This window comes from Taudactylus pleione, unplaced genomic scaffold (assembly GCF_031769625.1).
Source record: "Taudactylus pleione unplaced genomic scaffold, aTauple2 ptg000015l, whole genome shotgun sequence".
Taxonomy (NCBI): domain Eukaryota; kingdom Metazoa; phylum Chordata; class Amphibia; order Anura; family Myobatrachidae; genus Taudactylus; species Taudactylus pleione.
Window position 1 is genome coordinate 15,858,630 of NW_028284417.1, and position 15,101 is coordinate 15,873,730.

The 15,101-nt window shown below is 46.5% G+C and overlaps 1 protein-coding gene across 2 annotated transcripts in view; it reads right to left on the reverse strand.

Moving 5' to 3' along the window:
* UBE3D (ubiquitin protein ligase E3D) overlaps positions 1-15,101 on the reverse strand; it is a 274,128-nt gene that overhangs the window by 143,131 nt on the left and 115,896 nt on the right. For both annotated transcript variants that reach the window (XM_088471808.1, XM_088471802.1), the window contains exons 5-6: positions 10,345-10,414; positions 651-720 (exon numbers count right to left, since the gene is read on the reverse strand). In XM_088471808.1, coding sequence (XP_088327934.1) covers positions 651-720; positions 10,345-10,414 — 140 coding nt within the window. The remainder of the gene's footprint in view (positions 1-650; positions 721-10,344; positions 10,415-15,101) is intronic.

Sequence of the window (15,101 nt, forward strand, 5' to 3'; positions counted from 1 at the left end):
CACGCCGACGTGGGACTCCGGAGAGGTAAGTAATATTATGGGTGCAGGGTGTGCGGTGCGGGGCTCCCCTGGACCCAGGGGCCCGTGTTCCCCGCACACCCTGCACCCATTATAGATACGCCCCTGTGCAGAGTTCCTTATAGTGACTAAAAATAGAAAGCTGATGTATATAAGACTGTCAAAGTAGCAGCAAGTTTTTAAAAAAAAAATTTCTCTTCAAATTATGTTATTATAGCATGTCCATAAGACAAACATACATCAAACAATTGGTAAATGAGAATAGCAAAACACAACTGAATAAAACAAGTACATCGTAGGAAGAAAAAACTTCAAGGAGGATAATACACAATGAAGGCAATGATCAAATACACATTGCCATGAGGACAAAATCAATCTCCAGAAAAATGGTTGTATGCTGTGGTGCCGCGTGGGCGATGGGGATGCTACTGATTGCCAAGGCCTGGGGCTTGCCTGGGCCAGTCATGGATGAGGAGAAAGTACACCACCAAAAAATGTTTTCATTAGCAGGTGTTACCATGCCCCCTGCAGCACCCTAGCCCACAGTATATCTGCAGCCCTGATTGTACGTGTGGACAGAAAAATAACAATATATTTTGAATAAACTACAGTCTACAATGTGTTATGCTTACCTTGAAATCATTTTGTAAGCTTGACAAGATGGCAGAATCATTACTTCAGTGATATAATACTTAACAGTGTCTAAAAACAAGAGTTAGGAACAATAAGAACAATACACTGTACATGTATTCAAACACAATGTAGAACAAAACGTACAACACTTTCTATAGATTTATTCAAATCATTAAGTGTGATATGCATAATGAAAACATTTGTTGTATACAAAATAAAAAGTAAATTTGCAAAAAAAAAGAAAAAAAAAAAAAAGGACAACAAGAAAACAATCCCTACAACAATGAGCAGCCTTTAACTAAAGTTGTGCAAAGAAAAAAAATCAGAGTTATGGTGTAACTTACCTTAGATCGCTCTTTTTCTTCGAAGTCCATAGGGTCCACAGAATCTACCTTGGGGTATGTAGTTGGAGAGATCCATTGCACCAAACAGATACAGCTTTAAAGCTCCCAGCATGCACTGGTCCTCCTCCCTATATACCCCGCCTCCAGCCATAGGCATTCAGTTTGTAAACAAGCCTAACGGCAAGAGACGGAAAGTGGAGAAGGAAGTACAATGTACCCAAGAAACACTCTCAAAAATACGAAGAGGGAATCAGTGATACAAAAGAGAAAAGAACAGATCCGAACTGAGGCTAGCTGCGTCAGGGAGGGTGCTCTCTGGGCCCTATGGTCCTTGAAAAAAAAAAAGAGTTATCTAAGGTATGTTATACCAAAACTCTGATATTCTTCTTCAGGGTCCATAGGGTCTACAGCAGTGATTCCCAACTTCGGTCCTCAAGGCACACTAACAGTCCTGGTTTTAGTGATATCCACGATTGTGCACAGATGGTTAAATCAAAATAACTGAGGCACTAATTAAGTCAGTTGTGCTCAAGTATGGCTATCGCTAAAACCTGGACTGTTAGTGTGCCTTGAGGACCATGGTTGGGGTATACAATCGGGAAACCGGCTGCCTTAATACCGACAGCCGGCTTCCCGACTGTCATATCCCGGCGAGGGTGAAATGCTGGGCGTCTATATCTAGACGCCTGTCATTTCCCCGATGCCGGGAGACAGGCACCCGGCATCCCGATCGAAGGGATGCCGGGCGCCGCGAACGGACAGCCGCGGGGGGGAGGGTTAGGTTTAGGGCACCCGGGGGGACTTAGGGATAGGCACCCCCCTGGGAGGGTTAGGGTTAGGCTAGGGGGAGGGAGGGTTAGGCACCCCTGGGGGGGGACTTAGGGTTAGGCACCCCCCGGGGGACTTAGGTTTTATACAGCGGGGAAGGGGAGGGTTAGGCACTTGGGGGGGAGGTTAGGGTTAGGCACCCCTAAGGAGGGTTAGGGGGTTAGGGTAGGTTAGTTTATACTTACCTTAGCGACGATCGGGATTTCCAGCGCTGTCGGGCTTCCGCTGCCGGGGACTCTGCTTTTGTCAGCCAGGCGCTGCCAGGAATCGATGCGGCCGGCGGTATTTCATACCGATTCCATGGTTGGGAATCTGCCTTGGGGGCGTCCTAAAGCAGTTCCCTTAAGGGTGGGAAAGCTCCTGAGCAGAGAGGAGAATCCTCTGCCCAAAGGAAGCATCCTGGGAGGCAAGTATCAAATGCATAGAATTTGATAAAGGTATGGACGGAAGACTAAGTGGCTGCCTTGCACAGATGATCAGCCAAGGCGCCATGTCTAACCGCCTACAACGATCTGACAGACAGAGTAGAATGTGCTGTCATCTTGTTAGGAACAGGGAGATCAGTACGCAGCCAGCGAGCCAAAGTCTGTTTGTTAACTGGCCACCCTCGTTTGTGAAACCCATATAACACAAAGAGCAAATCTGATTTCCTGATGGAGCTGGTCTGATCCACGTAGATATGAAGGGCTCGAACCACATCTAGAGAAGCTTCACCTGTAGACAGGTTTGAAGACTGAATTTCCTCATTTATATGGAAACGGGATACTACCTTCGGAAAGGTAACCCACCTTAGTACAAAGGACAGTTCTATTTTGATGAAAAATCAAATACGTAGAGCGACATGACAGTGCTGCCAAGTCAGAAACTCTACGAGCTGTGGAGATATGGAGGAGAAAAAAAGTGTCTTCGCTGTCAACCATCTTAAGTCCACTTTATCCAAGGGTTCAAATGGGGGAGCTTGCAGTGCCCTGAGAACCACGGATAAATGCCATGGTGCTACCAGAGGGACAAACGGAGGTTGCAGTCGGAGAGCCCCCTGCAAAAATGTTCTTACATCTGCCAGGGGTGCAATTCTGCGCCGGAACAAAACTGACAAAGCAGAAACCTGGACCCTCAAGGTAGCCAGGCGCAGACCCAAGTCTAACCCAGCCTGCAGAAAATCAAGTACTCTTAATACCATGAAAACCATAGGGTCATATTTTGTTTGGGAACATCAACGAAAATAAAAACGCCAAATCCTGTGATAGATGCGGGCCGAAGCAGGCTTCCTTGCCCTTTTCATCATCTGGATCACAGAAGCAGAGAAACCTTTGGCCTTTAAGACGGAAGCCTCAATAGCCACGTCGTCAAAGCAAGCCGAGGTAAATCCGGATATAAGCAGGGACCCTGCACTAGCAAATCCGGTCATAGAGGCAGTGGAAATGCTATCAGTAATAGAGGGCTGTATCAAGTCTGCCACACAGATGGATAGAATGATCACTAATTGGATTGAGTTTAAAAGACCCTCCTGACAGAGGATTGACATGCTGTTTGCCTTTTGAGAAAACCCCTGTATAGGGGAGAAACGCGTCAAGGAACCAGTGAACTGCCGACAACTCCATACACTCTTGGTTCAAATTTGCTGAAGTGATTGCCATTTGGGCTCTCCGGTCGAGCCTTCTGGATCCCTGTATGCTCAGCTTCCGGCAGCCGCCCATATCCATCTAGCGGTCATTTGATTGCATCCCGCTTAACCGCCGGGCTCCTGTGCCGGTAGGACGGACACGCACCTGTTTGGTTGCCGCTGGTCTCCATTGTCCTCTGGGGCTTCTTGGCTGTGGTGCCCCCTCTGCTGCGGGCTGTTGTCCTTCTGCCTGCGATGTGTATGGGAGCCGGTCCCGTGGTGCCATTCAGCTATACACCAGCACCCGGTATGTTGCACTTTTCATCCACGGTCTTTCGCTATCCACCCAAAGTGCAGGCAGGAGTCGCCTGAATGGTGTGACTCAGTCTAACATCACTGCCGCTCAATTTTTCTCCTATGAGCCTTTGTGGGGTAAGGAGGTATAGTCACTGGACTTTACACATTTGGATGTGAGCGATTTGTGACATTGACCAGCTTGAGAACTTTATTCCCTTTATTGGGCCCTATTGTATACCAACATTATTGTCATTTGCTTGATATCATTTACTGGCTATCATATTAGCCGTTGGGAACAATTGGATACTATCCTTTTGTAACAACCACCCCATTCATTTGGTTGTTTGCATCATTTATGGCATTAATTCTTATTAATTATTTGTTATATGTGTGTATGTTGTATTGAACTGCAGTTCACTATCGAATAAATTATATATTTGTTTTATTTTGAAGGTGTCACATATTTATATAATTACCAGCGCAGATACCTCAACTTTCTCTTTTTTCTATATTATTTTGAGGGTTTATGCAGAAGCCCCTCTGGTGTCAGCTGCAGGTTTTTATATTAAGACAGCAACTGAACAGATAGCGCACCTATTTGTTTTTCCTTTACATTTCACTTGATGAAGACAAAACTGAAGGGAAAATGCCCCAAGAACAAGCAGGAACTGAAGACATTTGCAGTAGAGGCCTGGCAGAGCATCACCAGGGATGAAACCCAGCGTCTGGTGATGTCTATGTGTTCCAGACTTCAGGCTGTAATTGCCTGCAAAGGATTTGCAACAAAGTATTAAAAAGTGAAAGTTAGATATTGGATTGTTTAGATTGTCCCATTACTTTTGGCCCCTTAAAAAGTGGGAGGCACATATAGTAACCGTTGTAATTCCTACACCGTTCACCTGATTTGGATGTAATTACACTCAAATTAAATCTGAAAGTCTGCAGTTAAAGCACATCTTGTTTGTTTCATTTCAAAGCCATTGTGGTGGTGAATAGAGGCCAAAATATGCAAATTCTGTCAATGTCCCAATATTTATGCACCTGACTGTAGCTGCTTCTCGCATCTAATAGAGGGAAGACAGCTGTTCTCTGGTAGCATCAGGCATGCTATCCTCCAGAGACTCCGTCCATTCTTCCATAGCTTTGACTACCCAGGCTACAGCCACAGCTGGCCTGGTAATAGCTCCAGATAATGAAAACGCTGATTTTAAATAGTTATCAAGTTTTCTATCTATCTGTAACCTCCTTCAAAGAGGATGCTGCAGGAATGGGTAACAGAGCTCTTGATCAATCTAGTCACATGAGCATCTAGTGATGGAGGAACTTCTCATTTGCTACATTCACCCTGAGCAAGTGAATATCGGGAGATTAAATTCCTTGTAGTATGGAAATGCTTATTTGGAGTACACCATGCTTCAGATAAGAGATTCGTCAGTTGCTCAGACTGAGGAAAATAATCTCTAGCCACCTTTTGACGCCTAAAGACCGGAGTCTTAGCTTTCGGGGGCACCTCCTTTTCCTCTATACTGAGGACAAATCTAACCACTTTCACCAGAGAGGGGACATCCACAGAGGATTGATGGTCTTCTTCCACTAAGTAAGACCCAGAACTCTGAGTATATGAGTTTGATGAGGAGGGTGGGTCAGAATCCTGAGGCAATGTCTGAAGAGAACCACTCTTATACCCCAGCTTTTTTGCTGCCCCAGGTATATTCGCCTGTTCCACCTGCTGAGGGGTTATAGATGGCAGCATACTCTGATTAGAGTGAGTAGAAGAATCAAACCAACAGGGATTCATAGGGGACATGTACATAAAAGGATGCAACTGCTGTGGGTATCCCACAGTAGGAGGCAATATCGTGGTAGGAGCACGCAACGTATGCAACCTTATCCACCATATGCGACAAAACCTGCGACCAAGACGCCACCCACAATGGCTCTTATGTAGGTGCAGGGGTACCAGATAGGAAAGGTGGCTTGTTTACAACAGGCACTAAACAATCCATCTTGCACAAAATCCTGTTCAGGCAGGCCTGCCAAACAGGATTTACATGACTTGAGCACCAGAGACTCACCCTTCTCACCTTTACCCTCAGACTTGACAAATGTTTGATTGGTATAACGTGTACAGTATAAATGCAATGCGCCCACTTCACATATGAAAAACCCCACACACATTTTCAGAGGGATGAGGAGAAACACAGTGATCAATATAACAGACAGTTTGAAAACAAAGGACGGTGTATATACAGCAGCTAGCATGAAAGTAACATACAATGTATATATACAAACATTGCTATTGCAATTTGACTCTGAATCAACTGACCAGAGCCTCCGGGATATTGGCAGGATATAGAGCGCTATACACCAGACCCAGGGGAGAGGTATACAGGGAGACAGACCAGACAGACAGACTGAGATAACTAGTCTGCAGCAGTACGCACTATTGCTAACTGCGAGCGTCTCACACATGAGGTTGTGAGAAGTAGCAAACCAGAGGTGGGAATTCGTAACCAAAAGTTGCATCTGGGTCGGAGGAGGAGCAGCCGGGGAAGCGCTTATCTCCCCTAAACTGTGATTTTGATGGCACGGATACACTGGCCTCACAGTAGTAAACACTAACTAGTGCGTCTACTACCCATCCCCGGCGACAGACATTATGGCCCCGGTCGCCTTAGAGAGTAGACGTTACACGAGGCCTTCACCAGCAGCCACCTCTGGTGCGATTCCTACACCGGAGGCCTGGACTGTGTCACGCATGATTCCCAACATGAGGTATTGCTTACCTGCCATCTCCGTGAATCCGATCGCAGTCCGGACTCCAGTGACACCGCTAGCTAAGCCTCGCTGAGGCAGCCAAAATTCTCAAGGCATGTAGAGGTACTGGCATTTTGGCATCGGCGGAGTCGCAGTACCTGTGTCCTATTCGACGCTTAGTACCGCTCAAATAAGAAGTTCAAAAAACTAAGGTAAATCACAAAAGAAAAATCCTGGGACTGCCTAGGCAGTCCAACTCTTAAACAGGTGCATCTGGATACTTGCTGCACACCAAACAAAAAAAACTGAATAGCTGTAGCTGGAGGCGGGGTATATAGGGAGGAGGACCAGAGCATGCTGGGAGCTTTAAAGCTGTAGCCGTTTGGTGTAATGGATCTCTCCAACTACATACACCCCAAGGTAGATTCTGTGGACACTGGTTGATAAACGCAATGTATCCTTTTCTTCAATCTAAGCTGCACTAGAAAAATTACTATGATTCTACTTGATCACTATGGATAATAGCACTTTATGCCTCTCCACCAGTTCATTAGCCATCCTCAAACACTGTGCATGAGAGCTACTGTAAGGGCTGATCTGTTTATGCTAGTCATGCAGGGCCAGCGCAGGTGACTACTACCGTGCTGGCTGCTGCCGTGCCTAACACACTGTATGACAGGCAGCAGCCTGCTACAGAGAAGCGCAGCCTAGCATGAGAGTCTCCTCACACAGTCCCCCCCCTGCCGATCGCAGAGTGCCAGGTGAGGTGGCTGTATTGCTTACTTCCCTAGTACTCCTATGTAAACAGGCTCCTTGCTCTGCCGCAGTGTGGATGACCCAAGGAATCCCTTTCTCCCTGCCTAAGAGCCCGGAGTCTCTACCCCCTCCTACCATCTTCCTGTCACTGTCAGTCCCTCTTCTGTTCTATGAAATCTCCTCCTGTGACTGTCTCTGACTGCTCTGGCCCCTCACCGCGAGTCTCAGACTCTCCAGTCTGTCACTACTCTATTCTATTGAATATGCTCACCCTTTGTCCTTAGCCAAGACCCCGCCCCTCACACAGTCCCAGCATCCTCATCAACCCTGTCTGACTATTCTATTTTATTCACCGCTGGTTAAGACTGTGCCCCTTGCCTGAGACCCCGCCCACCCATATACCCTGTCTGACTTTTCTCATCTACTCCCTCTAGTCCCTTGCCAAGACCCTGCCCCCTTGCCCAAGTCTCCGCCCCTTTCCCAGTCTATGCTGCTGTTAAATTATTTTCCTGTATCCTGGAAATCGGCAGGAACCAGACTGTCACTTCCTACTTCCGTAAGTGCTAAAGGAGGGGTGAAAATGTTTAGATATTGTCTAGGGGGATGGTATACTTATGCAATGAGATTGGGTGGTTTTGTTCTTTACTTGGGGAGGGGGTTAATAATGTCTGTGCTGGGGACGATTTATTAATGTGTGTGCGTGGGTATTATTATTGTATTTGTGTGTAAGGGGTATGTTCATGTTATCTGTTGTATCTGGGTCAATTATGGTCTCTGCATTATCTGACGGTCACTGCGGCACTCTCCACATTATTTGACAGTCACTGTTTATGCTCTGCATTATCTGACGGTCATTGCTACACTCTGCATTATTTGGCAGTCACTGCAATGCTCCCTGCATTATCTGGTGTTCAATGCGACACTCTGCTTTATCTGGCGGTAATTGTGATGTTCCCTGCATTATATAGCGGTCACTGCGACACTCTCTCCATTATCTAATGATCACTGTGACTCTCTGTGCATTATCTGGTGGTCATTGCGATTCTCTCTGCATTATTTGGCGGTAAGTGTTATGCTCTATACATTATCTGACAGTCATTGCTACACTCCCTGCATTATCTAGCGATCACTGCGGTGTTCCCTGCATTATATGGTGGTCACTGGAATGTTCCCTGTATTATCTTACGATCACTGCAATGCTCTCTGCATTATCTGGTGGCCATTGCGAAGCTCTCTATATTATCTGGGGGTCACTACAACACTCTCTGCATTATCTAGCAGTCAGCTTTACTTTAAAATAAACTCCACTCAAGCTAACCAGTGCTACAATCTGCTTTCGTCCTAAGGGCCTGATTCAGCATGGATCGCAGTTGCTAAACGCACGCAATCGGCTGATGATAGCAGTCTGCGCATGCATCTGTGTCACAGTGCGCGAACCGCTCACTGCGATCGGGTCTGCAAGCGCAGCTAGTACGCAAGTCCCCTCGCAGAGTGATTGACAGGAAGTGCCATTTGTGGGTGGTGGAATGGTCGGCGGAACGCAGGTGTGTCAGTGTGTTTGAATGCCGTTACAGGGGTGTGCACAAATTAGCCACTATAATGCCATATGCAGCTTGAGGACCCATAGCATGCGTGGCTGTTAGCAATTCCACGAGCTTGTGCAATTTCTGCGTATAGGGAATCGGTATGAAATACTGTTGGACGGGATGCAGACTGTCAGTACACTGACAGTGACATCCCGATGGTTCAAATCCCGACTGGGGAACAGTGAGTAATGTACCCCTGTCCTATTTACCCCTATCCCTCCTTTTTATTACCCTAATGCTAACCCTCCCCACCCTGCTCCCTAACCCTCCCGGTAAGTGCCTAAACCTAACCATCCCCCCTTAGTACCTAACCCTAACCCTCCCCCGCTTAGTGCCTAATCCTAACCTCCCCCTGGTGGTGCCTGAACCTAACACCCCCCCCCCCCCCGTCTACAGACTAACCTTCCCCATCCCGCAGCCTAACGCTAACTCCCCCCGGGACGTCATGACATCTCTCCCATAGCGCAGAGCGAGAGGAACTGTCGGACAGCAGCGGGCACAAGTGCGGGGTTTCAGGTAAGTATAGTGTGTATGTGTCATTATGTGTAAAGGGCATTATTACTGTGTGTCATTATGTGTTAGGGGCACTAGTACTGTGGGCATTGTGTAAGGGGCACTGCTCCTGTTGGCATTGTATAAGGGGCACCACTACTCTGGGCATTGTGTAAGGGGTACTACTACTGTGGGCATTGTGTATAAGGGGTACTACTACAGTGGGTATAATGAGTATAAGGGGCAGTACTGTTGGCATTGTGTATAAGGGGCACTACTGTATGTTGTAACATAAGGGATACTACTATGTGGTGTAATGTGAATCAACGGCGCTATGTGCGGTGTAATGTGAATAAGGTTCTGCTACTGTGGAATAATTTGAATTGGGGGTACTATTGTGTAGCCACGCCCCTTCCTTGTGTGACCACACGCCATTTTTGTGGTGCGCTCTGAAGGAGAGCGCTATCCCTTTATAAAAGCTGGTAGCGAGGGTGCAAATTTATAGTTTGCAGGGGGGGGCGCTGAACACCCTAGCACCAGCCCTGTAGTCTTGGGATTCATGAAACATGAGAGACAGACACGGACACACACAAAATTATTATATAAATAATATACACTCTGTAAGCTCAGAAATAATACGAATGACTACAAGACTGGAACCTACAAATGTAATGGAAATGTAATCTGGGTCAGCAATGCCCTTGACAATGAAAGTGTGAATCTTCTTGCTTCATTCAAAATTCAATGCATTGATCAATCATTCCAGGAGCACTCTCTGGGGTTTAATTTAGAAATAATGAGCCATTTAGAGAAGGTATGCAATGTACACTACATTCAGCCACCCCCCTCCCTCACTCCATAAAAAATATCTACCGTAACAGTAAGAAGTACCTTGTAGGAGTAGGAAAACTATTCCTTATCTTTCCTTCACAACACAACAGGTCATGTAAGAAAGCTGCACGTAATGCCAAATGTGCCTTAAGTTCTGTTATTGTCAGGCTGGTATTAGAGTTGTTTCTGGTGTACATACCTGATGACAAAGTCTCTCCCAGTATTGCTTTGCAACGCTTGCAAACGACTTTGGTATTTTCCTTTGATTTCTGCAAGCCAGAAAAAATGTCACTTAAATGTCAAATTACACGTTTAGTAAAAGATTGTATAAATTTTATATATCCTCTCTGGAGGGCAGACAACTTTATTTTGCTTTGCCTTTAATGTAACAGTCAGCGTCATCTATCATCTTGAGAACACGCATATCCAAGCTTGCCAAATTACGAATGTAACATTAATATAATAGATATAAAACTTGCTTGTGTTCGTGTTACAGTGAACACCTAGTTTTATGCTACAGTTCGATGGACTGTGGTGGTTAAATACAAATAAAATCTTAATGTGATCTCACAAGCATCTATGAGAAAGGGTGAGGGTGGCGTTAATTTAGCAGTAAACATTATTATAGTTTGGCATAAACTCTGATGTAATATACAAAACAAAAAAACAATAAGTGGAAAATACTTAAATAGTACAATCATTTCACAGGGCTCATATGAAGCTAACGGCTGCCACAGGGTCATTAGAAACACTAAGGGGGCGATTCAATTGACCGGGATGTTGGTCCCGCAGCTATTCAATCTAGTCTGACTATAACCACTTAAGTCGGAGAATGCTGGTTCTCGTGACTAAAGCAGGGTGTTTAGTTGAGAGAACCGGCATTTTCCGACTAAAGTACCGGCTGCAAGGCTGTTAGCGCCGCGCTAAGCCGGAACACAGCCTTGCGGCCAGCAGTTAAGTCGCACCCTTAGGGGGTGGAGGAAAAATAATTTAGTCCCCCTGACAGCACGCTAAATGAATAGCTTCGGGAGCTCCCTCCCAGCTCCATCAACAGCCCTCTGAATTGAATCGCTTCCTGAGTGACATTATGTCACCTATGATAACCGCATATGCTCACCTAATGCAGCAGTAGCTCTGTTTGTAAGAAAGTGCAATAATGAGCAAGAGAAGCTGGCACAAAGAATTTAAGTGGATATTTAATTATATGGAATGAAGGGTACAAAAATATACAGCATTTATACTGCTTTAGTGTGTGAACTAAACATGTAGATCAACCCAAGGTTTTTGATTGATGTGCTAATTCTATCCACAAAACAGGTACATACTATTAATAAGTTAGCTATTGATCTACAGGCACCTACTATCAATGAGACAGTTGATGCTCTAAAAGTACATACTATCAATGAGACAGCTGTTGTTCTAGAGTAGCTAGGTGTAGCTATGCCAATATGCAAATTATACAACAAGAAGATAGGCCTAAAGATGTAAAATGCCACCACCATCAGCAGCCAGTTGTATCTATTCTCCGGGCTTATTCCAGATCATACAGTACGTATTATATGGTAGCAGTGTAGTGGGCACAGTAGCGGCTCCAGGCACGGGCAAGCAGGTCCGTCGCCCAGAGCGCTACTGTTTCCGGAGGGTGCAGGAAACGCCCACCTCCCTCCCAGCGCTATGGGTTATATTTAAGCTCAGCTGGGAGGCAGCGGAGGAGGGAAGGGGCGGCAACACAGGACGGTGCTGGGTGCAGCGCAGCCTAGCGCCGGCCCTGAGTAGGCATTTGCTGCAAAACATATCAGATACAATGCAAAATAAGTCATATGCGTAACATAACACTACACACATGTAGTTAACAGCATATTGTCATATCCTTAATATTACATGTACACTTAGCTAGAGGAAACATAAAAGTGTACTTTTCTATTGAATGCATTATGGAATAATGGGTTTCAGTGGGCCCTGGCTAAAATGGCTTTTGGGGACTTTTAGTTCCATAATAGGTCATTAAACTATTACCATGGCATCCAGCATAAAAAGAGGTACCAGGAGAAGCCTCGCTTCAGTACAAGGCTAGTATGCCCTGGCGGCTTCTACAATCCTGATTGACCTATGGCAATGCTGACTGGGCTGGGGTTGGTTTGACATTATGACAGGGGCAACATAAAATATAGATCTTTTTGTGGTATAGTGACCAACCCAGCCTGATGTAGCCTTGTGCTGTATGACGCTTTTTCAGGGGGTCCCCATGCTTGTGCCCCTGTGCTTTAACGGGAAGCAGCCTAGGCTACAGCACTGAAACTGGCTATTCGTTTGGAGGGGGCAATATCAATTTCATCTATATTTTGTTGGCCTTTTTTTTATATTTAGGGGGCGATTCAATTGTTTATTGCTCCTGTAGCTCCAGTCTAAAGTGACAGAGATCTATTCAATTGTTTTGGATGACCTCTCCCGAAACTGCACTTACAGTGGATTTCTACTTGCACCCTTTCGAGGCGCTTACAGAAATCCATGTAAAAGTAGAGATTTGGGGCTGGTCACGAGTGCCGCATGCGCCGTAACTGCACTCGGCACTTAGCAGGTGAGAAGCTGCTTAACGCTGCTAATCCCATACATTAGGGCGTGAGATTGTCGCGGGGCTGGTCACACAAACAACTGAATAGCTCACGGTCACTTGAACAAATGAAAAGCTCCCGGTGGAGCGATAAACACTTGAATCGCCTCATTAAAAATAATTCATTTTGAAATGTGCGATACGGTCCAGTTAGTACTAATGCTAAACACAAAACTTTTTAAGAAAGGTATATGATGGTATCACATAGTGAAGCTGAAATCAGAAATGGTTCATTGCACTAAAATTGTGACGTATTGTGGGAAATCAGTTCAATGCATGTAGTCTTTAATAGGAAGAATTTTGGAAACAAAATATCCAGTACTTATAAATTTATCTTATAATCAGTCAAAATATACTGTTTGTCTTCAAGTTATAAATATCATGTTTCAGGAATACCTTAAGCTGGGTACACACTGAAAGATATATTGGCCGGCTAATATATCTGCTGCCCGTCGGCCAGTGTGCACCCACGATATGTCTGTGAACGATGTCGTTTACAGACATATCGTATTGGCTGTGCTGCACAGCCGATGGACAGATATGTCTGCAAACATATCTGTCCATCGGCAAATGTGTACGGGTGGTCTGCAGACCTCCCGTACACATGCACCCGCAGGGAGGGGGCCAGACACGCCTCCGGTAAGCGGGACCCGCCCCCTCCTACACACTGATCACAGATGATGGTTGTTCAGTCTGTATGAACAACCATCATTTGCAGATATATCTACAGATCACAAGATCTGCAGATATATCTGTTTAGTGTGTACCCAGCATTACATAATATTACCCTTCAAAGTACTTTTGAGATTACGCATTTAGGGCCTGATTTAGAAATTGAGTAAGATAAAGCAAGTAACTGTGCAACTTGGTAAAACCAGGGCTGGCTCCAGGGGTCGGAGCACCCTGTGCCGGCCCCCCTCCAGAGCGCCCTATCTACCTTCACCACGAGCGACCGAAAATGGGATGTGGCCTAATTACCATAGGCCATGCCCCCTACGTGATGTTATTAACGTCAGGCTGGGGGAGCCTCACTAGCTGGGCTTCCCCCAGTCCTCTCCAGTCACTGAATGGATGCCGCACACAGCATCGATTCAGAGTCTGCCGCGCGCAGGGCCGGCCGGCCCGTTATGCCAGGTACGCAGCTGCGTACGGCACCAATCTGTAAGGGCGCAGCCAGCATCACAATAAGTCACAGTGACTTATACTATATGCCGCTGCGCCGCTATCGGGGGAAGACTGCAGTGGTTCCGTGCCCGGACACCGAGGCCCGCCCGCTCCTATCGCTACTCCCTCCAGCGGAGCTCGCCGCGTTCAAAACAAACTTTGTCGAACATACCCATCGGAGGCAGCCAGCGGGCCGTCCCAGGTCCCCTATGGTCAATAAAGTTTGTTTTGGTCGTGCCGCGCGTGATGACATCACACGCCGCTGGAGGGAGTGGCGATAGGAGCAGGTGGGCCCCGGTAGTGTGAAGTGGTGATGGCTTCTGGAGTCTGGACGTACAGGAAGGTGAAGGGGACAGAAGAAGATGGAGGCTGGGCCAGAAGAAAGTGATGAGGACTGGGGGGCAGAAGGTGACAGGTCACAGAGGCAGGTGAAGGGGGCAGAGGATAATGAGGGAGGCTAGAGGCAGAGGTGATGGGGTAGGAGGTGACAGGGGCTGGAAGGTGGAGGAGCAGAAGCAGATGAAGGAGGCTGGGGCAGAGGAAGGTGATGGGGGCAGGAAGCAGAGGCAGGTGAAGGGGGCAGATGATGATGAGAGAGGCTGGAGGCAGAGGTGATGGGGGTAGGAGGTGACGGGCTGTTGCAGAGGAAGGTGAAGGGGCAGAAGAAGATGAAGGAGGCTGGGGCAGAGGAAGGTGATAAGGCTGGATGCAGAGGAAGGTGAAGGAGCAGAAGAAGATTAAGGAGGCTGGAGCAGAGGAAGGTAAAGGGGCAGAAGAAGATGAAGGAGGCTGGGGCAAAGAAAGGTGATGGGGCAGGAGGTGACAGGGGCTGGAAGCAGAGAAAGGTGATGGTTCCTGGTGACGGAGTAAGGTGATGGGGGCTGGGGATTGAGGAAGGTGACGGGAGGCTTCTGGGCTGAGGATGGTGATGAGAGGCTGAATTTGAGAAAGATGATGTGGGGCTGAGGATGGCTGGCTGCAGACACCATTCCTCTTAACCCTGAGGCATCCACAGCACTGTCATCAAGAAGAACTTGCACAAAAGACGGAAGACAAGAACTACAGCCTGAAAGACAGTATGGTAAGCCATAGCGTATTTTTACTTTATTTAAAGGCAGGCATATATTTCAGTTAAAATATATATAATATATATATATATATATATATATATATACATACAC